The sequence below is a fragment of the Cottoperca gobio genome, unplaced genomic scaffold (assembly GCF_900634415.1).
Source record: "Cottoperca gobio unplaced genomic scaffold, fCotGob3.1 fCotGob3_42arrow_ctg1, whole genome shotgun sequence".
In the NCBI taxonomy this organism is placed as follows: Eukaryota; Metazoa; Chordata; class Actinopteri; order Perciformes; family Bovichtidae; genus Cottoperca; species Cottoperca gobio.
In genome coordinates, this window is record NW_021167006.1 from 99558 (window position 1) to 127057 (window position 27500).

Below are 27500 nucleotides of genomic sequence, written 5' to 3' on the forward strand. Positions count from 1 at the left end.
CACATTAAATCTAACAGCTAGTTGCTACATCATTAGCTGACAGCTAACTCTCCAGCATCACTTCAACACATTAAAGCTAACAGCTAGTTAGCTACATCATTAGCTGACAGCTAACTCTCCAGCATCACTTCAACACATTAAAGCTAACAGCTAGTTAGCTACATCATTAGCTGACAGCTAACTCTCCAGCATCACTTCAACACATTAAAGCTAACAGCTAGTTAGCTACATCATTAGCTGACAGCTAACTCTCCAGCATCACATCAACACATTAAAGCTAACAGCTAGTTAGCTACATCATTAGCTGACAGCTAACTCTCCAGCATCACATCAACACATTAAAGCTAACAGCTTCTGAACTCGCATTAAACATGGCGCACAGCTAACTGCCATCACAAACAGTGACTCACATGAGTACAAACTAACCATGTAAGAAGTAAAGTTTGTAGTTTCACCTGTTCTCGGTGTCACTGTCTGTCGGTGTGTCCACACTTGATTTTGCCGCGAAAAACCTCCTCGGGGGCGGAGCAGCAGCGGTCTGAGAGCGGCCGACTACACACGGAGGAAGCCGGGAGAAGCCTCCAAACTGACCGCAGAGCAGTGCTGTGTGACGGGGGAGCCACATTTCTACAGGGGGTCCTCCTCACGGATAGTTTTCCTCCTCTATCTTAGAGACGATCTACGTCTGCGCAGAGGACACACTGTAAAAGAAACGAAGACGTCTCACTCCGCACTTAAAGTGACAGCAGCCGTCATGGCTGACTTAAAGGAATACTCCACCTAAAATGTATCTTTTCAAACACACGTGATTTACTCATGCAATATCTCTCTTATTAATTATTTATTAATATGCATAAAAAATAAGTATACGTTTATGTTATTTTTCATTGTATTTATATCTTTCTATATTCATTATGATTTTGTATTTCTTGGTTTATTTTTATGTCAATTTAATTGAGTTATTTTTATTATTTAGTTCTTTCTTTTGTTTTTTATTTGTGTTGTTATTATTTTTTGGGGAGCCACATTTTTACAGGGGGGTCCTCCTCATGAATGATCCTCCTTAACGCTGTCAGAGACGATCTACGTCTGCGCAGAGGACACACTGTAAAAAAGAAGACATCTCACTCCGCTCAATTTCTGCTGCACTAAAAGTAACAGCAGCCATCATGCTGACCTAAAGGATAACTCCACCTAAAATCTATCTTTGAGCATCAAACACACGTGGTTTAATTATGCAATAGCACTGAATTATTTATTGTGTATTTCTTTTGTTTCTTGGTTTATTTTCATGTTGAAAAGAAGAGATATCTAAAATCCCCTCTGTAAAAATCCTTTGACTTTGAACCTGCTTCATCCAAACTTCACTTTTATATCTGGAAATGTAGCAAATTAGCATAAATGTAATAAGATAATGCATAATTTGCATATTTTAACATAACATTTCAGAAAACTAGTAATACAAAATATTATTGGTTGAGTCAGGAATGAACTGGAGAAGTGTCCTGCTGATATCTGTTAAACATTATTACCTTTACAGCTGCTCTTAATTCATGCTCCTGTGTCTGTGATTGGTCGGTTTATCTCTGACATTAACTGGTAGACTGCACGTTGTCACCCAGCGTTCTGTTTATACATGTTTACCTCCTCTTACATCTATGCCAACACACACACAACACACAAACACACACACACAGTTGAAACATGACTACATTTAGCTCGCCGGCTCATCAATACAACTCTGGATGTGTGCGTGTGCGTGTGTGTGTGCGTGTGTGTGTGTGTGTGTGTGTGCTGCCTGGCATTACTGGGCAACTGGACAGCATCATGGTGGGAGAAAGAGAGCGCATCAGAGAGAGAGGGGGGGGGGGGTGAGTGGTGGTTGCATTTGGCAAAACAAATCGGGGAAGAAGAAGCATCGCTGAGGAGAGACAAAGACGTCTGTGAGTTTTCTGTGAGTAAAATACTTTGAAAAATAACAACTTAATTATTCTTTAGATTCATAACAGCAGCTGTAATGTAATGAGAGACTGCCTGTCTGTCTGTCTGTCTGTCTGCCTGTCTGTCTGTCTGTCTGTCTGTCTGTCTGCGTGCTGTCTGTCTGTCTGTCTGTCTGTCTGCCTGCCTGTCTGTCTGCCTGTCGCCTGTCTGTGTGTTCAGGGGTCTCAGGATGACCGTCACATATTCAGTAAAGTCGCCAACGCCTCCTTCTTCAGTTTCCACCGGCTGCTGCTGCGTTGGAGGGGAAGCATCTACAAGCTGCTGTACCGAAGTTCATCTGTTCGTCGGCCCTGCTCTACAGCGTGCTGAGCGTCGTGTACAGGTCTCACACACACCACACACACAACACACACACCACACACAACACAACACACAGTCTGGTGATATTCTACGTTTTCTTTGTCATCAAATCCACACCACTGTATCCACTGACACAGTGGTTCTCAACCCCGGGGTCGGGACCCCCAAAGGGCTCGCTGGAACATTGCTTGGGTCGCCTGATGGTTGTGGAGAAAAAGGAAAATAACATACAAACACCAGCTTCAGGATTTGTAAGCGTAGATGCAGAAGAAGAAGCGAGCGTTCGGCTACAGACGAAGTGTCTCATGAGTCTGAACTGCTGATCTTCTGTTTCGTGTTAATTATTTACCTGTTCTCCGGCTACAGTGTTTCCTGTTCATGTGTATCGTTAGTTATTGCACTTATTTTGCAAAAAAGGAAAATAAAATGTTTGTGATTTCCGAAAGCCTTTGAACTGTCAGCGTGACAGACTAATGAGTTTCATTGTAATTTAAATCTGTATATGTTCCATGTGTGTGTAGCGTGTGTGTGCAGGTGCAGCGTGTGTGTGCAGCGTGTGTGTGCAGGTGCAGCGGTGTGTGCAGCGTGTGTGTGCAGCTTGTGTGTGCAGGTGCAGCGTGTGTGTGCAGCGTGTGTGTGCAGGTGCAGCGTGTGTGGTGCAGCGTGTGTGTGCAGCGTGTGTGTGTGCAGCGTGTGTGTGCAGCGTGGTGTGTGCAGGTGCAGTGTGTGTGCAGCGTGTGTGTGCAGGTGCAGCGTGTGTGTGCAGCGTGTGTGTGCAGCGTGTGTGTGTGCAGCGTGTGTGTGCAGCGTGTGTGTGCAGCGTGTGTGTGCAGGTGCAGTGTGTGTGCAGCGTGTGTGTGCAGCGTGTGTGTGCAGCGTGTGTGTGCAGCGTGTGTGTGCAGTGTGTGTGCAGCGTGTGTGTGCAGAGTGTGTGTGCAGTGTGTGTGCAGCCCTGTTCAGTTGAAGTGTCATTAAGTGTAAAGTAGGTGTGTGTTCTGTGCTGCAGGCTCGTCCTCTCAGACCACAGAAGAGGTTGTTCGAGAAACTTTCCATGTACTGTGATAAATACGCGGAGCAGATCCCCGTCACCTTCGTCCTCGGTACGTCTCCCCCCGCTCACGACGCTCATACCTCGCTCTTTAGGACTGAAACATCTCAGGAGCCACGCTGTAGCTTCACCGCTGGTGTTCATGAAGGAACGTCTGCAGTGAAACGTTACCTGCTCAACAAACGATGACATAAATATAAAAGATGTTTCTTCATTGTGGTTCACGTCAAATTCAAGGACTGACAGATGTGTGTTATTATTATTATTTATTATTATTATTATTATTATTATTATTATTATTATTATCATTATTATTATTATTATTATAATTTTATTATTATTATTATTATTATTATTATTTATTATTATTATTATTATTATTATTATTATTATTATTTTTATTATTATTATTATTTTTATTATTATTATTATCATTATTATTATTATTATTATTATTTTATTATTATTATTATTATTATTTTTATTTATTATTATTATTATTATTATTATTTTTATTTTATTATTATTATTATTATTTTTTATTATTATTATTCAGAGGAACTGGTAGAACACGTTTGTTGTTGAGATTAATTCATTTTTAATTTTTGACCTTTTAAAAACAGACTTTATTGATTTTTCACAGAAAAGATTCAAATTTAAAAGCACAAAAGAAAAATAACCTTCAAATATTATTTAAATATAATGAAGAGTAAAGAACAGCTGTAGGGTTAGGAGAGAGAGACAGGCAGGCAGGCAGAGAGAGACAGACAGGCAGAGAGAGAGAGAGAGAGAGAGAGAGAGAGAGAGAGAGACAGACAGGCAGAGAGAGAGACAGGCAGGCAGAGAGACAGAGAAAGACAGACAGACAGAGAGACAGAGAAAGACAGACAGGCAGAGAGACAGGCAGACAGCAGAAAGAGACAGAGAGAGACAGACAGGCAGGCAGAGAGAGAGACAGACATGCAGGCTGAGAGACAGAGAGAGACAGACAGACAGGAAGGCAGAGACAGAGAGAGACAGACAGGCAGGCAGAGAGAGAGACAGACATGCAGGCAGAGAGACAGAGAGAGAGACAGACAGACAGGCAGGCAGAGAGAGAGAGACAGACAGACAGAGAGACAGGCAGACAGCAGAAAGAGACAGAGAGGGCGACAGGCAGACAGACAGGTATTGTGTTGCCTCATTAGCGTGCTAATGGAAACAGATCATTAACAGAAAGACTAAAAGCAGGAAGTGTTTGAGTGTCTGACCTCTGATCCAGAGAACATGTTGTTTCTGCTGCTGTTGGTTCTCAGTGAGTTTCCGATACTGTGCAATAAAAACGCAGATAGAAATAGACGCGTTACTATTATATGGAACAACAGGGGACTTTATTAAAATGATGATGTACACTTGAAATCGAAAGTGTAATATTTGAGCATAACTCATTAAGTTGTATTTATATGGCTTTAACTTGAACTAAACTAATATTCACGTGTTTCAGGTTTCTACGTGACTCTGGTGGTGAATCGATGGTGGAATCAGTTTGTTAATCTGCCGTGGCCGGACCGCCTCATGTTCCTCATCTCCAGGTACAAACTGTAAGAAACAAACATCTTCAGTTATTCACATTCTGTGTGTTCGGCCAGAATGGCTTTTGTAGTGATGGTGAACGGGGCGTTGTTCGTCGGGGTCATCAGTCACAATGAAGATTGCCTCGACCTGCACGAGTGCGTGTTTAAAACTTTCTTCTCTTCTCTTTTTGTTACGAGTCAGGCGTGACGGCAAAATCAGGGAAACACCATCGGTTGCTTTCCTGATTTAAACGCAGATAATCTCTACAACGTTGTCATTCCCAGTTCGATCCTTTAGCAACGTTTTTTCAACGTGTAGCGTTCAACACGTGGTTAACGTTGTGAATTAAAACAAAACGTTAAGTTAAGTATGTTTTTGTTACGTAATTCTTGTTACGTACGTAAATTAAGTACTTTACCTTTCTTTAAGTTTCCGATAAACTTCGACACGTCGTAAACTACCTGGTTAGGTTCAGGGAAAGATCATAATTTGGGGTAAAAATATATGTTTGTTACGTCATTTTTTAGATTTCGTACGTAAAATAAGTTAATTTACGTACGTAACTTAAAATAAGTCAACGGACACGGGACATGTGTCCTTCGGGGTGAAAGTCCTGTGTTTTTTTTATCCTATCCTCGACCCCGACCTCCACACGTGGACTTTGTGGCTCTTTATACGACATCACCTTACGACGGTCACTAGAGACGATTGACATGTTTGGAGTGAGAACGCTGACGAGACGATGCTTAGCAATCTAAAGAATTGATGCTTCCAGCAAAGTCGGTAGCTCCTCCCTGCAGAGTGCATGATTCATACTCCTGTTTCCTCTGCCTCCTCCAGCTGTGTTCAGGGTAAAGACGAATATGGCCGCCTGCTGCGCCGGACGTTAGTGCGTTACGTTAACCTGACGTCGCTGCTCATCTTCCGCTCCGTCAGCACCGCCGTCTGCAAACGCTTCCCCACCATGGACCACGTGGTCGAGGCAGGTGAGAGGGTTTGGGTGTGTGAACAGTTTCCTGTTCGATTGGTAAAATATTTAGTTACTAATCTGGAAACATTATTACAGATGCAGGAATGAGTTTAGTATTTGTATAAAGTCTGTGGTTCACACAAGCTTCAGCCATTTTCACATTTTCTATGACATAAAATACGTCAGTAAATACTCAAGTGGTGAATTTTATAGTTCGTTTATAACCTTTAACGTTCGCTTTTTACTTCTGCCGATGGCATTTATGCTCATAAAAATGTCTTTTGTGAAGATTATCACACAGAGTTTATTTTCAATAATCCAATGAAAAGTCCCGTTGGCTTTTTGTCTTATTTACGTGTCGGCCTAAAACAGCCCTTTATTGTGCAGCTACAGTATCCAGTATGTGTCCGACGCATACAGCATTTATATATTTATGTTTTGTGTGTAACTGAAATGAAATAAAGGTCAGATTCCGCTCGTTCCCGGCTGCTCTTCTTCCTTCCTGTCAGCGTCTGATCCGACCCAGTTAATGGCTCGTTATGGGCCAATTAAAGCAGGACTGAGAGAGATGATGAGCGGTGTCGTTCTTCATGCGTTGTGTAGAGTCAAAGCACTCAGACTGCAACACAACAAAGTCTGTCTGTGTGTGTAAGATCTCCAAAAAGCTAACGTGGTAAAAGTGAGATGACAGAGCCAAGAAGAAGATTCGGGAATATTAGCTCAAGGTTTCTACTTTTGCAACAAAATCCTTTTTCATTGTTTTTCTGAGAAACTCATGAAAAGTTGACTTTTTAGAGACACATGATTCAAACAGGACAAAATACTGCACACATCAATGTAACACACACATTAATGTAACACACACATCAATGTAACACACACATCAATGTAACACACACATTAATGTAACACACACATTAATGTAACACACACATTAATGTAACACACACATCAATGTAACACACACATCAATGTAACACACACATCAATGTAACACACACATTAATGCAGCAGGAACATGTAACACACACATTAATGTAACAGGAACATGTAACACACACATTAATGTAACGGGAACATGTAACACACACATTAATGTAACGGGAACATGTAACACACACACTAATGCAACAGGAACATGTAACACACACATTAATGTAACAGGAACATGTCACACACATTAATGTAACGGGAACATGTAACACACACATTAATGTAACGGGAACATGTAACACACACACTAATGCAACAGGAACATGTAACACACACATTAATGTAACACACACATCAATGTAACACACACATTAATGTAACACACACATCAATGTAACACACACATTAATGTAACAGGAACATGTAACACACACATTAATGTAACAGGAACATGTAACACACACATTAATGCAACAGGAACATGTAACACACACATTAATGTAACAGGAACATGTAACACACACATTAATGCAACAGGAACATGTAACACACACATTAATGTAACAGGAACATGTAACACACACATTAATGTAACAGGAACATGTAACACACACATTAATGCAACAGGAACATGTAACACACACATTAATGTAACAGGAACATGTAACACACACATTAATGCAACAGGAACATGTAACACACACATTAATGTAACAGGAACATGTAACACACACATTAATGTAGCAGGAACATGTAACACACACATTAATGTAACAGGAACATGTAACACACACATTAATGTAACAGGAACATGTAACACACACATTAATGCAACAGGAACATGTAACACACACATTAATGTAACAGGAACATGTAACACACACATTAATGTAGCAGGAACATGTAACACACACATTAATGTAACAGGAACATGTAACACACACATTAATGTAACAGGAACATGTAACACACATTAATGTAACAGGAACATGTAACACACACATTAATGCAACAGGAACATGTAACACACACATTAATGTAACAGGAACATGTAACACACACATTAATGTAACAGGAACATGTAACACACACATTAATGCAACAGGAACATGTAACACACACATTAATGCAACAGGAACATGTAACACACACATTAATGCAACAGGAACATGTAACACACACATTAATGCAACAGGAACATGTAACACACACATTAATGCAACAGGAACATGTAACACACACATTAATGCAACAGGAACATGTAACACACACATTAATGTAACAGGAACATGTAACACACACATTAATGTAACAGGAACATGTAACACACACATTAATGTAACAGGAACATGTAACACACACATTAATGTAGCAGGAACATGTAACACACACATTAATGTAACATGAACATGTAACACACACATTAATGTAACGGGAACATGTAACACACACATTAATGCAACAGGAACATGTAACACACACATTAATGTAACAGGAACATGTAACACACACATTAATGCAACAGGAACATGTAACACACACATTAATGTAACGGGAACATGTAACACACACATTAATGCAACAGGAACATGTAACACACACATTAATGTAACAGGAACATGTAACACACACATTAATGTAACGGGAACATGTAACACACACATTAATGTAACGGGAACATGTAACACACACATTAATGTAACGGGAACATGTAACACACACATTAATGCAACAGGAACATGTAACACACACATTAATGTAACAGGAACATGTAACACACACATTAATGTAACAGAAACATCAGATAATAAGTGTTTTCTGCCCCCTGCAGGTTTTATGACTCCAGAGGAGCGGAAGGTGTTTGAGAATATCCGCTCTCCTCACCTGAAGTACTGGATCCCCGTCGTCTGGTTCTCCAACTTGGCGTCTAAAGCTCGACAGGAAGGACGAATCAAGGACAGCATCGACCTGCAGAACATCCTCAAGGTAACCCCAGACATTTTAATTATACTTATAACATTTTAAAAAATAAAATAATCATAGTAAAATAAATTAAAGTAAGATGTTCATGATTTATTTCAGCATGTTCCTGCTGCAGATGTTTCCCTCCTTTACATCTTGTTGGTAGTTTAATTTACACGATGCATCAGATTCTATAAGATCATCACTTTTTTTCACTTATTTTTCTAAAAATATTCCCATAATTATTTAAATCTTTCACATAATTATCAAACATTTTAAACACATTTTCTGGACTCACTGGACTTTATTTAAAACTTCGGCATGCTGCTGTTTAAGGTTGTAGAGGAGGAAGAACTGTGACAAGGAACTAAAGTCAAAAGTAGAATATGTACCTCTGAGATGTACTGAAGTATAAAGTAGCAGTAAATGGAAATACTCAAGTAAAGTACAAGTACCTCAACATTGTGAGTAGAGTACTTGAGTAAATGTACTTTCTTCCACTGGTGCTTTGGGTCTTTGCTGTGATATTAACACAAGAATAAATCACGGACCTGTCATTAGGTTACAAATATATCCTGTCAAAGAGAAACAGCCCTTCAGCAGCCGCACCTCTAATGCCACATGAGACGGTGAATCCCTGTGTGTGATTATATAAACTGACATGTAGGTAAAGTGACACCCAGCGTTACTCCACAGGACTGTTTGTCCTGTCAGCCTGCTGACCTACTAACTGATGTGTTCGGCTGCCAAACTGATAACTGTGGATACTCACTACCCCGAGTAAAAGAAACAACGAGAGCAAAACTTCTTATTTACAGATCCTCATGATCGTTTGCACTTTGTGTAAGTCGCTTTGGACAAAAGCGTCAGCTAAATGTAATGTAATGAATGAGATATTAAGTCGTTATTTAAAGATATTAACTCATTATTTAAAGATATTAAGTCATTATTTAAAGATATTAAGTCATTATTTAGAGATATTAACTCATTATTTACAGATATTAAGTCATTATTTAGAGATATTAAGTCATTATTTACAGATATTAACTCATTATTTACAGATATTAAGTCATTATTTAGAGATATTAAGTCATTATTTACAGATATTAACTCATTATTTACAGATATTAAGTCATTATTTAGAGATATTAAGTCGTTATTTAAAGATATTAACTCATTATTTAAAGATATTAAGTCATTATTTAAAGATATTAAGTCATTATTTAGAGATATTAACTCATTATTTACAGATATTAAGTCATTATTTACAGATATTAACTCATTATTTACAGATATTAAGTCATTATTTAGAGATATTAAGTCGTTATTTAGAGATATTAAGTCATTATTTACAGATATTAAGTCATTATTTACAGATATTAAGTCATTATTTACAGATATTAACTCATTATTTACATATATTAACTCATTATAACTCATTATTTACAGATATTAAGTCATTATTTACAGATATTAACTCATTATTTACATATATTAACTCATTATAACTCATTATTTACAGATATTAAGTCATTATTTAGAGATATTAAGTCGTTATTTAGAGATATTAAGTCATTATTTACAGATATTAACTCATTATAACTCATTATTTACAGATATTAACTCATTATAACTCATTATTTACAGATATTAACTCATTATTTAGAGCGAGTTTGTCATTATAATGACGTTCAGCTTTTCATCACATTGACTGTTTGTGTCTTCAGGAGATGAATGTGTTCAGGACTTGGTGTGCGACTCTCTTCGGCTACGACTGGGTCGGCATCCCGCTGGTTTACACACAGGCCTGTCTCTCTCTGTTATATAATATATATATATAATATACATCTGTCAGCATAACTTGTTTAAAACGGATGCAGCTCATCTAATCACATCAGTGATCGTCTTCCATCATTACTGTAACTGAGTTACTGCTCTGAGTCTGAGAGGCGGAGGATGTACAGCAAACTCTCTCGTCTCTCTTCAGGTCGTCACCCTCGCCGTCTACACCTTTTTCTTCGCTTGTCTTATCGGTCGTCAGTTCCTCGACCCCGCGCGGGGTTACCAAGGTCACGACCTCGACCTCTACGTCCCCGTCTTCACGCTGCTGCAGTTCTTCTTCTACTCCGGCTGGCTGAAGGTGCAGATGATGCAGTTACAGGATAAGGCCGGCGATATTTTATAAATCTTTTAATGTCAACAAATACCACGAAAATACGGAGCATCAAATATAATAATGTGGTTACAATTATCTAGCTGATTAGTTTTTTATGTTTAGCTCACTTTCTCATTCTTATAGAATTCATCTAAATCTATAAGTAAACTCTAAATCTAAATATTAACTGTTAAATATAATTATAAATAATCTAAATCTAATAAACCTAACTAAATGTTAAATATAAATATAAATGTTAAATATATTAATATATATACATTTTAAATATAAATATAAATGTTAAATATATTAATATATATACATTTTAAATATAAATATAAATGTTCAATATAAATCGAAATTTAAAATATAAATATAAATGTTAAATCTGAATGTTAAATACAAAAATAAATCTTAAATAAAAATATCAATTAAATATAAATGTTAAATTAGATGAAACCCCGCTCATTTCCATTTGACGAAAGCCTCAAAATGTGACAGTAGCTTGAAATGACTAAAAAACCATGTTTTAGTCGGACTCTTGGTACTTTCTGTCCACTGAAAATGTAAATCTTTAAAAACAATGCGAATATGTGACTGAACTCCAGGTCTTTAACTTGTCGCCAGGTAGCGGAGCAGCTGATCAACCCGTTCGGGGAGGACGATGACGACTTTGAAGCTAACTGGATCATTGACAGGAACCTTCAGGTCAGCAGCCAATCACAGCACGTTTCTCAAAAACAATAACCACACTTTCATCGTCATCACTTCCTGTTTACCTGTCCCTCCAGGTGTCTCTGCTGGCCGTAGATGAGATGCACATGAACCTGCCTCACATGACCAAAGACCTGTACTGGAACGACTGCGAGGCGCGCCCGCCGTACACGCTGGCTGCTGCCGACTACTGCATCCCTTCATTCCTCGGCTCCACCACCGACATGGGGTCAACACAAACACACACATTTTACTTATCACACATTGGAAGTACCACTTCAACTGTCAACCAATTACACCTGTTTGAGTGGGATGGTTCACCTGAGCACCAATAAAACATTTATCAAGTGTTATATTGTATATAGGATGTATTCATTATTGCAACATGGCCTTTTACAGTTTTGACAAGAAAACCAAGTTTTCCTGGAAAGTTTTGGCAAATATCATTAGTGACTGATACATGAGAGTTGCAGACACATAAATGTGTCTTATTTGTAAAGAAATCATTGAATGTGTTATGTTTAAGAGAGGGTATACTCATGTATGCTATATAATATATATATTGTTCTCTAAATGTATTATCCTCTTCATCATCATTATAGAAATATACGTCTTTTGTTCCTCCTTGATGTAATTCCACCCAGGGTTCAGTAACGTTGGGTTAAGAGTAGTTTGATCAGCAAAATAAAAACTTTCGTCTAATTTCTCTTCCAGACTCTCCGACATCCTGCAGGTTGATGAGGCTGACGTTAGCAACAATCGTCCACGGCAACAGGACTCTGTTTTGGCTTGGCGCCAAGAGTCGGTAATACAACGTTTTTTATTACCTCCGCTAAAAAGGTTACGTTTTCAGTTCGCTTTGATCGTTTGTCAGCAGGATTATGGAAAAACAATCAGCCTGATTTGCATGAAATTTGGTGGCAGGGTGAAGCATGGGTCAAGGAAGAACACATTACATTTTGTGGATCCGAATCATTGGGAGGATAACTGCGTGAGCGCAGCCTTATCGGAGGTCTGCACTCTCCAATCTTCTAGTTACTTCTGTTTTTAGTCCCGTATGATTGTTTGTCATCAGTAAGCCGGTTATTATACTTGACAGCTGTCATTAGGCCATAGGAAGGCATGAATACATTTTGGTTTGGTTACCACCATTTTATACTCCACATTTTTGGCTAATAACCCAGAACCTTATGGTGTAGACACAAAATGATCTTTTTCCTGGTGTCAGTACTTTGGAGTCAACAGTAAAAGGTTGTTCTCCTTTCTGTCTAAAACAGTTGTTTTATATCATTTCTTTGTAATTCTTGATGTAGATGACACATAGATACAAATTATGATAAAGGTTGGGCATTATATGTAGATTATACATTTCTAAACATGGTGATGAAGTAATAGTTAAAAGGATTGTTAGGCTTTGGGGGATGCATGTGTTCCTCTTCTTCACATAGTCCTAATGTGTTTGTTTGAGTCGTGGATGGAAGAACAACCTTCCATGTTTACAGAATATTTAATATATTTTGATATTTGCAGGTTCTGGGTCGAGTCCGCCGGCTGCTGAGCGTTCAGGAGCCTCCTGACCTCCCACTTTCTCGACCCATCTTCAAACGACACAGCAGCGACGCAACAGGAAGCTTCTTCCCAGACTTCAGGTTTGCTCCATTTAAAGTACTAAAAGTACCCATTTTGGTCGTTTTCAATTACAGCTGGTGTGTCATTGGGCAGCAAAGTGGCTCAGTGTCAGTGTATCTGATTGTATAGCAGTTCATCCATTTATCGTCCATCAATTCATCCAGGGTCAATCCACGTCCAGACAACACGGGTCTACCCTCCCCTGCCAAGGACACCCTGTCCACCTTAAGGGAGGTCAGCAGTAACCCTCCATCCCCTGAAAGCTCGCCCTCTACTGTTTTCCCCCGGCTCGTCATTAGTCCACCTTTGTCTGGATTAATGGACTCTTCTGGAATTTGTGAAGCGGCAAAACCACAGAATGGACTGGATCCCACCCCCACTGAGGAGGCACTGGCCTTGGATACCCCGAGGTACTTCAGTGTTATCACTTTCCACTCATTGTTGGTCCAACACTGTCCATACCGAAACCATTATGGGGCTGAGATAATGGGAATACTAAAATGACTAGCAATTACGGTCGCTCTTAAACTGGGAAATATACTTCTCCTTCATATTTTATACCTTTCCACTCTTTTAAAGGCAGAATGATCAGGATATTCCTTTAAAACAATGTTTAGAGTCATACAAATATAATCCCTCTCAATCATCACTTATGACCCACTAGAAGTGTTCGGGACGCAACAGGCAAATATAGCGAGGCAAAACGCCGAGCCAACAAAGCTCAAATCCAAAATGAGAGAGAATCAATCAGTCATCAATATAGCCCAATATCACAAATGACAAATTAGCTTCAGGGGGAAATTACAATCTGTACAGCATACGCCACCATCTGTCCTTGCAGCAGACAGGAAAAACTCCACAAAAGAATCTGGGGTTTCACCGGCTGGCAAGCATCATAACAGCTTTGAATGTTGCGTTTTCAAACCTCAACTGACCAATCCTATTTATACTGCCATTAACTTCCCGTTGTGGTCCGACTCATTCTTTGTATTTCCAGGAACAGCTCCTTGGTCTGTTGTTCCCCCACCCAGCTGGGACCCAAGGAATTCCGCTGGGCCAATCACCCACCAACCCGGCCACGGGGGCGCCAGTTCTCCCTCCAGTTCTCCAGGCAGTCATCGAAAGCGTCAGTCCGAAGCCTGCCAAGCCCCAAGGCTCTGGGAAGGCGGAGACGAGGCCTGGCTCGATTCCAATCCCGACGATCACCTGGACCACCAAGTGGCACTCTGCAGATCCCTGATGCTGAGTACGACAACGACTTCCAGGGACTGGCAGGGACTGAGGATGACGAGAACAAAGGAACCAACAACAGTGAAGAGATCAAGAAACAGGACTCCTAATCGCAGAGTTTGGAGTAAAAATCAGAAACACTCACACGGTAACATAATACCCAAACAGAGCCAATCTTTGAGCTGCTAACGACATGAAAGAAGTCACAAGAGGAAAGTTGCTTAGAAATCTCCAACCTCTGAAGGGATGTTTTGAAGCCTGGAGTTTGTTCACTGGAGACAAACCCTAACCCTAAGATTGTACACCAAAGAATACAAAAGATACAAAATAATTATAATACAATTTGGGCAAAGATGCGAAGAGCAAACAGCAACTACCCCGGCTGAGCTTGATAGGCTGAAACACCAGCCATTCAAGAAAATGCCATTTTTATGCCTTAATATTTTCTTAATGGAGGAATAACAACACACATTAGATTAATTGAACTTCACCACAAAGAGCTGAATCTGTTGTGGAACGATTGTGGGGTTTTCCCTTCAATACAGTCAGGGTTTTCATGGATGCCATCTGGTGGCCATTAGAGGAACTGTGGTGAGTGTTTGTGTTTACGTGATAACAATTTGTCTGTTTTTTTAAATGAAACTTAAGTGATGAATATACAATATGTGTTGATGCTGCTGAATCACCAAAAACTGTACCAAAAATTAAGAATGGTTTCACCACGGCTAGAGATGATGTGATTGGGGGATCGACTATGATTGGGCACTTTTGATGGGCCAAAAAAGTTGCAAAATAGGTCAGAAATTGAAGGATAGCGTAAGCACAAAGTTGCTAGCTAGTTGCAAACGAGTGAAATTTGTGTTGGTGCCTTTGCAAGAAATACAAAATGCTGTTATTGTCTTTTTAATTGTATAGTATTTATTTCTGATACAGTTGTCAGCTATTGATAACCGATGGGTTAGAGTTAGGTTATGTGCTTAGCAGAGGCAAAGCCGACCCGGTTCTGTCCTCTGTCGAAGATGGTGTAGACCTCTGTCAAAAATACATCTCCCAGAATCCACAGGGGGCCTTCGGTGGAAACTATGTCCGTGGCCTGGAAACCACTGAAACACAACTCCCTGTCGCCAAGCATCTCCTGGAGACAGAAAGAGATCTCTTTTGAAGATGACATTTCAGTATCACACTGTATATTTATGTTCAAGTTTATTTGTCATGTCAACCATAAAAAATATAGCTGAATTAATGATTGTTTCTCTCTGGTCCAACATATTAAAACACACTAAACATAAACATCGTAAGTGCATGGGTCCATGAAGAAAATGTCAACATTGAATGTTACAATTCATTATATAATTTGCGCATAAAAAGAAACAACTTCCTACGACCCTTTGACTCCTGTGAAACCTTTGGTTACCCTGCAGCAAAGTTTGGAAAGCAAAGCACGGACGGAAAGACGAACCTTCCTGACGTAGTGCTCAGCACACAGCGTGTACTCCTTTCCTCCGAGGATGAATGTCACATGGGGCAAACTGGTCAACCTGGCACAGTCGATAATGAACTGAAACACACACAAAGATAACGGTCAAATGATGTCATATGTTAACACATTTTATTAAAAGTCGTATTCAGTTTTGTTTTTAGAGTCCCTATCCAGAAATGTCAAATTTTTGATTATAAAATAAAATGTAGTTTAACCTCTCCGATGGTTGTGGGCGTGGCTCCAATCAGCTGCTGAAGGCTGAGGATGTCTTTGGTCGGTCCGGCGATGAGGGTGGTTCCAGTATCGATAATCGCCTGGCAACCATGAGGACAGAACGAACTCACACCCTGCACCGCAACACTGAAACAGAAGAGATCATCATTTCACATGTTTTGAGTGGTGTGCAAATGCTTCTCTATTATCAATGGGACTAAATCTCCTCACATTCTGCTGTTTCATCAAAGGGACAACATGCTGGTATGAAAAGTGAAGCCTCTGCAGAAGTGTCTTAAACCTGCATTATTTCTAATGGCCAGCAGAGGGCGACTCCAGTGGTTGCAAGAAGTCCGATTGTATAGAAGTCTATGAGAAAATGTTTCTACTTCTTGATTTATTACCTCAGTAACATTTTCCTGATGAGTTTATGTCTCAATCTGTAGTTTCAAGTCTTCTTCAACACAGTAAATTATGTCCCATTAGAGTAATATAGACAATAAAACCGGGTATGCTTCAGAGCGGGGCTACTTTGTGATTAAAATGTTGCTACCAAGCCGTTCGGTTGTACTTAAAGACACTAGAGTTAGCAGGTAATTTAGCTGGCCTTGCTCCTCCACCGCTCCACCCTGTCGGACATATATGACTAGTAATCTGGCTTGGACAACCATCTACTGGTTGTTGCATGTACTTCACAGCACAATTTATTAATTGGGAACCCATACTGCTGGGATGTTGGGTGTGATCAAGAGCCAAAGGTGTCATCAAAATCAAGAAATATATTTAGAAAACTTAGCACTTCTTGTTAGTAACGTGTCAGGACTTCAACTTGAATGAAACCTTTATTGCCCCTCTGGGAATTTGCTTAAATTGGGGTTAAGATCACAATTATGATTCATTAATTACACATAATCACAATATTAAAAACATGAGTGCAACCTGTCCATCTTAATCTGCCAGTAGCCCCTAACAGTCACAGGAAGCCAGTTGATTGGTCCGCTGTACAGCGCCTCGTCTGTTCCGCCAAGCAACAGTTCGCCTTCCGGGTTGCTGACACTTGTTTTCCTGCAGTTACAAAAATCACACTCCAATCAACAAACTGCAATTTATTCTCTGTTTATGGACCCCAAATCCTCGAAACCTCAGTAACTCTTGGATTTCTCTGGGACCAAATGTCTAAAACCATGTATCAAGAATCAGCAGATTAATATTTCAACCAAATGTTCTACCAACAAGTTCATTATTCGGCATTCTTGCAATCCTTCAAGAACCCTGGGACCTGGGATCTCTTGGATTCCTCGCTGAAACTTCCTGGAAACCATTAGACCCCTCAGAACCTGAAGGATACCTTTTATTATACCCTCTGGATCCTCCTCAAAACCTCAGGAGATCTCTGGAACTCTTAAACTCTTTGGACCCTCCTGAAACAGGGAAACCGCTCGCATCCACTGAATCCCATTGGTACTTCCTGGAAACCCACCAAAAGTAGGTAGGAACAACATGAAACCCTCCGTACTCCAACAAACCCCTGAACTGGTTGTACTGGCATGAATGCTTGAAAGTAGATAAACTTGTGAGTGATGGCATTAGTGTGGAATAAGGACATCGCACCTGGTGAGATAGAAGGAAAACACCGGCTCGTCCACCGTCTTTTGCGCCATCATGTTGTCGAAAACAGTGTTACCAAGGATCTCTGCCAGGGACGGGTAACCCAGACCCAGAATGCCGTCGAATCTCGCCATTACAAAAGCTGAGCCGGGCTCGTAGACTGACTCCCCAAACTCCTGTGTTTGTATGGTCAGACCCCCAACCTGGACCAGAAAATGACTGATTACAAAACATTTTATTATGAACAACATATTCAGCTTGTTCAGCTACATGGGCTCAAAACAAATCTTGAATTGATTTTGTTACAAATTACAATTTTATATTTGGACATAGTTATATTTCCATATCTCCAGAATCTGCATTTCTGTCTGGAAATGTCCCGGACATGATGAATGTGAACATATCATGCTGTACAGAAAAATAAATGTTTTTATATATTCTTTTATTAGCATGGTCGCCTTCATTGACCAACGAAGTTCATTCGTCGGTAGTGACGAAGGAGACGGGAAACAATGGAGCGTAACCGTCTGGCTACCAGGGCTCATTAAATTCATGTCAAACGTTTAGTCAATAAAGAACGTTTTATGGGTAACATTGACATGCTCCCAAGTAAATTAATTGTTCTATCTTTACATCCACCAAGGAGGTTTGTTTTCAGTTTGTTTGTCTTATTGTCAGCACCTTGCAGAAAATCTACTCATCTGATTTTCATGAAACTTGGTAGAAGGGTGCAGCACGGGCCGAAGAAGAACCCGTTACATGTTGGAGCGGATCAGAATCACAGAGCAGATACACAAAGCACAATTCACTTTCATTAAGATTGGCGAAGGTCTGCGCTCTCCGAGTTCTTCCTTCTAGTTACTTTTGTAAGTGTTTTAAACCTTCTTTCCCGGATAGCTGAGATGAATGAGCAGCTCCAGCAACTCTTAACAGGAAGCTTTGAGAGATGGTTACTGTATATTTGATTTGTTTGTGCATTAATCAGGATCACTGGGCAGAGAGACGAGCAGGTCAAACAGAACATTAAGCTCCAGCACACCGGCTACACAGTGAAGCAGAGTAAAACATATCAGACCTTCAGAGTGTCTCTGGCCATGACTCCCATCAGGTGTCCTGATCCGTAGTGAATCCCAAATATCCGACCGTCATGATGGAAAGAGGTGGACTGAAATGCCCTGAAACGCCTGTGCAATGCTGTGAACACACACACACACACACACACACACACACACACGCACACACACACACACACACACACACACACACACACACACACACACACACACACACACAGACCTTGAACTTCTTATCGGTTCTGTCATGCTGTCCTGACCCACAAACACAAATCTTAGAAATACAAACTCTTGTGTAGTTGTGTGTGTCATGTTATATTGTGTGTGTGTGTGTGTGTGTGTGTGTGTGTGTGTGTGTGTGTGTGTGTGTGTGTGTGTGTGTGTGTGTGTGTGTGTGTGTGTGTGTGTGTGTGTCGTACCACAGGCTTGGCTGACGCAGTAGGCTGACGGCACCCAGAGGTCGGATGAGCCGGTGTCAAAAATCACAGAGAAGTTTTGCACCGGAGTCCCCAAAGAGATTTCCCCGTAATACTGAGCCTGACACACAACAGACACGTGTTAGTGTGTAGCAGGAAGGACACGATACAACACACACAACAGTTACATGGTGTTACTATCGGTGGCTTTAAATGGTTTCAACTCAAACTTGATAATAACAATAAGTAAAGTAAATTAAATAAAAAGACAAATAAAGAGATGAATGGTTGCTGCTTTAAATTAAAACTCCTCATGTGTCGCGGTCCGGCGGTGTTATTGAGAACGACACCAGTGATTCTGTCTCGTTAACATTTTTTCTACTAAAGAAATAACCTCTCTATTACATATAATATCTAATATACAAACAAGCGATACATTCCTCAACACGTTCAAAGCGTGAATCTGTGCACATGATCAAATACTCTGATCAAAAACAAATAGGTGTCTTCCAGCCAATCCGGCGGCGGCGCCATGAGCAGATGTGGGCGTCGTGCGTTGCTCAGGAGCACTTCAGTAATGCGGACACAGTCACTTCTTACGTCCATGAAGTTGTAGATCTTCTCGCTGGAGCTTCCGAGCCGCAGTGACGGCGTGCCGGGCGGGAAGCACTGAACATAGCGGCGGTTAAACATGTCGGGGCGGTGATCCTTCAAGAACTCCACTAGCAGGCCGTCGGCCCGCAGCTGGGAGCGAATCGAAGGCACCCGCCTCAGCGGCACCCTGGGGAGGAAACGTTTTAGGGTTTTCTTCTAATTTCTTAAGACAGAGTTGAACATTTTAAGGAAGTACTCTCTTTTGCTTTCTTGCTAAGAGTTAGACGAGAAAGTTGATACAAGTTAGCTTAGCTTAGCATAATACGGAAGAGTACAAGTGCATGAGGACAAAAACATCAGATGTGAATCTGAAATGCAATAAAACATCCAACGTCCTCATGCCTTATTATTATTATATCTCAATATGTTTTATCTTGTTTAATACGAACAAAAAGTGTAAAAACAACTGGGTTATATGAGACAGAGCCATGCTAGCTGTTTCCCTCTGCTTCCAGTCTTTATGCTAAGCTAAGCTAAGCTAAGCTAAGCTAAGCTAAATGTCCAACTATTGCTTTGAACAAGAAAGAAATCCTGAAACTTCCCTCATGAACTTGAGTTGACAATAAAACTCATTTATGAGATCAATTTAAATTTATGGGATGTTTATGAACTTTAAAAATATTTAGTATCGGCTTGTTTTGTGGCTTCTGAAGTTACTGTGTTTGTACACTGACGTTAATATGACAGGTAGATGTACATATAGGTAAATACCTCTAAACATGGAGAGATAACAGTTATAATAAATATTAAGTAAGACTTACTTAAAACAACAAATAACTCAATAAAATAAAATAAAAATGGAGATGAAAAAAATTTCAATACAAAAAAAGAATAAATAAAAATGAAATAAAAGACATACTGATGTAAAAATGTTTATCAATTAAAATAAATACGTAAAAGAAAATTAAATAAAACTTAAGGCAAATAAAAACAATGACTGATATTAATAAAGTTGTATTATTCCTACCTGACCAGCGCTGAGCTCGTCCAAATCAACAGCAGCAGCAACACCGGCCTCAACATGTCTGAGTCTGTCTGTCTCTCTCTCTCTGAGTCTGTCTGTCTCTCTCTCTCTCTGAGTCTGTCTGTCTGTCTCTCTCTCTGAGTCTGTCTGTCTCTCTCTCTCTGAGTCTGTCTGTCTCTCTCTCTCTCTGAGTCTGTCTGTCTGTCTCTCTCTCTGAGTCTGTCTGTCTCTCTCTCTCTGAGTCTGTCTGTCTGTCTCTCTCTCTGAGTCTGTCTGTCTCTCTCTCTCTCTGAGTCTGTCTGTCTCTCTCTCTCTCTCTGAGTCTGTCTGTCTGTCTCTCTCTCTGAGTCTCTCTGTCTGAGTGTCTGTCTGTCTGTCTGTCTGAGTCTGTCTGTCTCTCTCTCTCTGAGTCTGTCTGTCTCTCTCTCTGAGTCTGTCTGTCTCTCTCTCTCTCTGAGTCTGTCTGTCTCTCTCTCTGAGTCTGTCTGTCTGCCTGAGTGTCTGTCTGTCTGTCTGCAGATCGGGCTCAGAGTTCTGGTGTCTTGATGCATCACTAATCATCTTGTGACTAACATCCATCATCTACCGCTCATCTGCGGTCGGGTTTAAAATACACATAACATTTAAATGATACGTTGATGGTTTCATCCTGAAGAAGACCATGAGACGGGGTCGAAAGAGAAAATCTCCAACATGCTAAAACATTCTTAAAACAGACAAACTTCTTCTTAAAGTCTTTATTTCACTTTCACAAACTCTTCTTCTGTTTGAACTAATTATCAGTTCAGTGTCACTTCAGTGTTTACACTCGAGGTCTCAGTCACTCTGACCTGGGGGGGGCTTTATGACAACATAACCATGTACTTTATTTATTACGCAACACTAAGAGGGGGTGCCAGGTTCCAGATAATCTACAATAATAATCTACAAGTACATTTACATGTACATACATAAAATAATAACAACTTACAACCAAACGATCACAAGAGATGCAGAACTGTGTCTCACACACACACACACACACACACACTGATCTAAACGGAGTCAGAAAACATCGAGAGGAAACAGACGGGATGAGGATTGGAACTTTTATTTTCAGTAAACAAACACAAACAACGTCCAAAGTTACGTTTTTAAGCGACGTCGGCACAAACCGGCTAATGCTAGCATGACCATGTGACCTCAGCTAATGCTAGCATCACAACCAACCGTTGACATTAGCTTCACACTGGCCTGCGTGTGGACATTCGCTACGTACGCAGTGAGGTGACCGTGTGAAGTTAGCTCGCGGTGCTTCCACAGTGAGAGTTTAACAGAGAAAAAAAAACAGCGGTTCTTTAAATTTGAACTCGAGGCGATAAATAACAAAACTGATCCCGCCCACGTTTCGTCTTCATCCTCGTCTAGCAGGGATGATGGTCGGGAACCCGCTTCCTGCAGAGACAAACAACAGTCAGTGAACATCGCAGGTAAACAACAACAACAGAAAGACAGACCAGGAGCGAAGCAGCGACCTGGGAGCAGCTTTGATGATGTTGTCGACTCTCAGGATCATCTCGGCGGCTTCAGAGGCGCTGAGCAGCACCTGGCGCTTCACCTGGAACGACTCTGTGACGCCCAGCTCCGCCATGTTGCCCACCACGCCTTCATTCATGTCTGCAGGACGACAGATACTCAATGTTTGTTCTAATGTAAACATCATTTTAATAAACAAAGTGTTTAAATTTTACACCATTAGATTTAAGAAATAATTGAATACTTGCTTTTTATATCTTTTTATTTTTTATTGAGCTGCATTTTGTTATGAACACAATATAAGAGAAACATTTATATACACGTTTTAAAATGATCAAATAAATTATATAAAACCCTGAAATTAATAAATGTAAATAATATATATATATATATATATTTGTCACTATAAATAAATAGGTTTTATTTAAAAAAGGACTAATTTGATATTTATTTAATATAGAATGAAATGTCAGATATATATATATCTATATATATATTATATCTATATATATTATATCTATATATCTATATATATTATATCTATATATCTATATATCTATATATATTATATCTATATATCTATATATATTATATCTATATATCTATATATATTATATCTATATATCTATATATCTATATATATTATATATTATATCTATATATCTATATATATTATATCTATATATCTATATATATTATATCTATATATCTATATATATTATATCTATATATCTATATATCTATATATATTATATCTATATATCTATATATATTATATCTATATCTATATCTATATCTATAAGGCTGGGTCATGACCGAAAGAACGAGATCACGGGTACAAGCGGCCGAAATGTGTCTTCTCAGACGGGTGGCGTCTCCCTTAGAGATAGGGTGAGAAGCTCAGCCATCAGGAGAGACTCGGAGTAGAGCCGCTGCTCCTTTACGTTGAAAGGAGCCAGTTGAGGTGGTTCAGGCATCTAGTAAAGAGCCACCTGGAACACCTCCCTAGGGAGGTGTTCCAGGCACGTCCAGCTGGGAGGAGACCCCGGGGAAGACCCAGGACTCGGTGGAGAGATTATATCTCCTCACTGGGAACGCCTCAGGATCCCCCAGTCGGAGCTGGAGGATGTTGCCCGACCCCGGATAAGCGGTAGACGATGGATGGATGGATATATCTATATCTATATCTATATATATGAATCTCCAGATGAACATTGCTCTGGACTCACTCAGGCCGCAGTTGGTCTTGTTCTCGTGGTGTGCAGCTCTCAGCTGAGCCACCAGGTCGGCACTGTCGTAGCCGGCGTTGTCGGCGATGATCGTCGGCAGCTGGAGGAGAACACGGTGAGAAACACAAACAGCTGTGACAACAGGAGTTTATGGTTTTATTTACTTCGTCATTGAAACGATCTAAATCTGACACTAGAGCGTAAGAAGCTGCGCACCATCCTCAGAGCCTTGGCGAACGACTCCATGGCGACCGACTCCTTTCCTGCCGTCCTATTGGCCAGATCGCTCACCACCCTCGCCATCAGCATCTCAGAGCAGCCTGACGGGGAGAGGGGGGGGGGATATTCAGTGGCTCGGGCCAACAAACAAACATTCTGGATCGTTTCATTTCAAAGATCAAAAGATTTCTAGTTTACGTTGTTTAGAAGCAGATGTTGAAAATCTGTGTGTGTGTGTGTGTGTGTGTGTGTGTGTGTGTGTGTGTGTGTGTGTACCTCCGCCGTAGACGGTGCGTGGCTCCTTCACGGTCTGAGCCAACACACACAGAGCGTCGTGCAGCGAGCGCTCGGCCTCGTCCAGAATCTGCTGAGTCGCTCCACGCAGCACGACGGTGCACGCCTCACCTGGGGGGGGGGGGTCAAGAGTTTAGAAAAGAAAATGTTATAAAACTTAAAACAATATTTAAAATAAGATGAACAAATATAAAGCGGAACTTTAGTTTATTTATTTAATTTCAGTGTATGAATCCAAAGATCACATAATGACTGTAATAAGTCTCAACGTGCTCAGCATACATGACGTGTGTGTGTGTGTGTGTGTGTGTGTGTGTGTGTGTGTGTGTGTGTGTGTTTATACCCATGGCGACTCCAGAGAAGTGGATCAGCAGGTCCTCTCCGATCATCACCTCCTCGATCAGCTTGCAGTGTCCGAGTTTCACCAGCTCGGGGTGGTCGAAGGTGGAGGTGATCTCTCCTCCTGATCTCACACACACACACACACACACACACACACACACACCTCATTAGTTCTGCAGCCACATTTAAACTAACAGACGACTTCTTACAGGAGCAGTTCGTCCGTACCGGTGACCAGAGCGAGGCGCTCGACGCCGGCGAAGTCAGCGTGCTCGATGGCCATCACACCAGCCTGAGCAAACAGCTGCTCTGGATAATTATAGATCAGCTGTCTGTAAAGAAGAACAAGTTTAGTCACAACTTCCTTTAAGTGTTTGTGATGAAGACTCTCCTTCCTCCGTGTGTGTGTGTGTGTGTGTGTGTGTGCGTGTGTGTGTACCTGTTGATGAAGCAGTTGATTCCGTGTTTCAGGATTCGGTCGACCTTCTCCTTCATCTTCTCTTTCTCTGCGAGTTCGATCTCTGCAACCTTCGCAGTCGAGTCGACGCGAACCCTGGAGCCAAAGATCTGCGACACACAATAAATATAAACCATTTAAAATGTCTGTCTGTCAGCTGTGTGTGTGTGTGTGTGTGTGTGTGTGTGTGTGTGTGTGTACCTTGATCTTGTCGGTGTCCATGCCGGTGTTGGCGATCAGGATGTTGACGTTCTCCATCCTCTTCGGTTGGTTCACTCCGATCTTCTTGTCCAACAGGAAACCTGGAGGGTCAAATAATGAACGTTACAGCAGCCAATCAGAAGCGAGAGACCAGCCTGGGGCGATGACATCACACACGCTCTCTCACCTTCGTCCAGGTAGGAGTCGGTGAGGCTGCCTCCGAGCTTCTTGATGATGTGGATGGCCTCCAGGTTCCCGGAGCCCTTCAGCCGCAAGACGGCGTCGACGGCGAGCTGCGAGAAGTGAGCTTTGTGGTGAGTCAGCAGTTTGGAGGAGAGCGTCGTCCGGGCGATGTTCAGCAGGTCCTCCTGGAACAGAGCCGGGTCGTTGCTATGGAGACACAGAAGAAGAGTTACGGCGATGATTATTATTTGTTTCCTGAAGTCACGATCGAACTTCAACCAATAAAAAAAAAGTCGATATTAAAACAAAATGCAAAAAACACAAATTTCGAACATATAAACAAAACACTTTTGAAAAGGGAAACTGCATTGCATTGTGGGTATTACGTGCAAATGAAAGTCTCACCTGTTATCCACCGCCGCCTCCCTCAGAGCGTCTCTGGCCACCTGCGTCGCCTTCCTCCAGCCCGAGATGATGGTCTGGGGATGAATCTTCTTGGCGATCAGCAGCTCGGCCTCCTGCGCAGCGACATGACCATCATAAAAGCAGCCGTTAGAAGAAGTCGATTAAAACCTGCACGTGCATTTTAAACGAAGACTAAACCGCGTTTTACCCGCAGCAGCTCTGCAGCGAGCACGGTGACCGAGGTCGTCCCGTCTCCGACTTCATCATCCTGAACCTTCGACATGTCTGCAGACGAACACGAGAACATTCACTTTAAATCAAAGACGTTCCACCAGCGTCCTCGCTGACCGTCTAACGGTTCTCAGGAAGTCTAAAGAACATTTGTTCTGATATTCTGCAGCTTCACTCACCAACCAGAACTTTGGCAGCAGGGTTATCGACGCCGATGGCTTTCAGGATCGTCGCTCCGTCGTTGGTCACCGTCACTGAGCCGCCTTTCCCTCCGCCGAGCAGGATCTTGTCCTGAGAGACAGACGAGGGAACGCGTTTCACGACGAGCGATTTCAGAAACATTTATAAAAGAAACCAGAAGTTAACTTCAAACGGACGATTAAATTACTGCCACAGAATCACAACGAGCTATAAATAAATACAACGTTCACAACATTTACTGTAAACGTGTCCGTTTGATTCTGAACTTCATGTTTATCGTCGGGCACCAAAAGCGTTTACGTGTACTTTAATATTCAACATTAAATAAATCACAAGTCATCTTCGTAAAGTAAAACGGTTTCCTCTCGTTTTGGGACTTTTCTCGTTGAATAATGAAGTTAACGCAGAGATCAACACCTACCATCCCCTTTGGGCCCAGAGTGCTCTTCACCAGGTCTCCGATCGCGATGGCGCCAATGAAGGACGACTGGAGAAAACACACAACAACGAACATTTAAATAAAGTTTCCGGAGGGTTCATCTTCATCTTCATCTTGTGAAATGAAAATATTAAAACCCACCAATCGTGCAGTCTCAGCTTTCTCTTCATCAGCTCCATGTCTGAAGATGTTGATCGGGGCCATCGATAAGGACGCCTGCAGAGACGAGCGACAACATCACAACAGCTCTGCACGTTATTTAAGAGTCCGACGCGTGTCAGCAGGACGGGACGTCCCACTTCAGCTTTAATCTTTGTACAAGTGAAACTAAAGTTAATTGACTAAATTATATAATTATTGTTTTTATTAATGCCTTTAGTTTTTTAGTCGTCTCCTGAAATGTACGAGCCAGTTGTATTTATATTACTGTTCACATCTTTTCAGCTTAAACCTTTGTGAAATAAAAGAAACTTTATGCTACAATAACAGCAGTTTGAATACAAATTAATCTGAACGTCATGAAGGTGATAATGTTTTTATTATTGAGGCGCTGCTGATCATTTTTACTACATTATACTGCGATATACGTGAATATATATATGCGTTATACTTCACCCTCACTGATATAAACAGGGCAGGCAAATTACTCAAATATGTATAATAAATATCTGTAACTAAAGATTATTTTCACAATTAATCAATTCGTTGTTTTGACTATAAAATGTCACAGAATTGTGATAATGTTGGTAATAAATGAAAATTAAGCTTTAATTGTTGTTTGTCCAAACAGTTAAAACTCCTGTTACTTGTGTACTATTTCTTCTTTTAGGATAGTTTTCCTGTTTTACTGATTTTGAATATGATTGATGAATTATTCTCA

At 40.7% G+C, this 27500-nt stretch overlaps 3 protein-coding genes across 6 annotated transcripts in view; 1 reads left to right on the forward strand and 2 right to left on the reverse strand.

The window, feature by feature from the left end:
* The first annotated feature begins 3328 nt into the window (after window positions 1-3328).
* On the forward strand, window positions 3329-15854 carry LOC115006023 (bestrophin-3-like). Of its 4 annotated transcripts, none has more exons than XM_029428036.1 (12): window positions 3329-3401; window positions 4833-4920; window positions 5744-5889; window positions 8638-8792; window positions 10496-10573; window positions 10756-10908; window positions 11551-11631; window positions 11715-11866; window positions 12352-12442; window positions 13168-13286; window positions 13431-13676; window positions 14264-15854. In XM_029428036.1, exons 1-12 carry the CDS (start codon window positions 3353-3355, stop codon window positions 14604-14606), a joined length of 1701 nt encoding a protein of 566 aa, XP_029283896.1. In that variant the 5' UTR covers window positions 3329-3352; the 3' UTR covers window positions 14607-15854. The 4 variants fall into 4 exon arrangements, with proteins under 4 accessions (XP_029283896.1, XP_029283892.1, XP_029283893.1 ...); XM_029428032.1 differs by having other exon boundaries at window positions 3333-3401; window positions 4833-4929; XM_029428033.1 differs by lacking the exon at window positions 5744-5889 and having other exon boundaries at window positions 3380-3401; window positions 4833-4929.
* Window positions 15461-20963, reverse strand: LOC115005990 (cathepsin E-like). The gene is made up of 9 exons (XM_029427994.1): window positions 20908-20963; window positions 19887-20067; window positions 19290-19407; window positions 18873-18991; window positions 17801-18000; window positions 17129-17254; window positions 16192-16336; window positions 15956-16054; window positions 15461-15631 (listed from the first exon to the last, which is right to left on the reverse strand). The coding sequence occupies exons 1-9, from the start codon at window positions 20961-20963 to the stop codon at window positions 15461-15463; spliced, it is 1215 nt and encodes a 404-aa protein (XP_029283854.1).
* A 1015-nt stretch (window positions 20964-21978) lies between these two features.
* The window catches only part of LOC115006026 (T-complex protein 1 subunit beta), a 6458-nt gene continuing 936 nt past the window's right edge, over window positions 21979-27500 (reverse strand). The window contains exons 2-16 of the mRNA XM_029428039.1: window positions 26762-26836; window positions 26603-26668; window positions 26160-26271; window positions 25958-26034; window positions 25750-25862; window positions 25349-25551; window positions 25162-25262; window positions 24943-25070; window positions 24732-24835; window positions 24505-24624; window positions 24144-24272; window positions 23865-23968; window positions 23649-23748; window positions 22419-22560; window positions 21979-22338 (exon numbers count right to left, since the gene is read on the reverse strand). Of these exons, the coding sequence (XP_029283899.1) occupies window positions 22308-22338; window positions 22419-22560; window positions 23649-23748; window positions 23865-23968; window positions 24144-24272; window positions 24505-24624; window positions 24732-24835; window positions 24943-25070; window positions 25162-25262; window positions 25349-25551; window positions 25750-25862; window positions 25958-26034; window positions 26160-26271; window positions 26603-26668; window positions 26762-26836 (1605 nt within the window). The 3' untranslated portion in view covers window positions 21979-22307. The remainder of the gene's footprint in view (window positions 22339-22418; window positions 22561-23648; window positions 23749-23864; window positions 23969-24143; window positions 24273-24504; window positions 24625-24731; window positions 24836-24942; window positions 25071-25161; window positions 25263-25348; window positions 25552-25749; window positions 25863-25957; window positions 26035-26159; window positions 26272-26602; window positions 26669-26761; window positions 26837-27500) is intronic.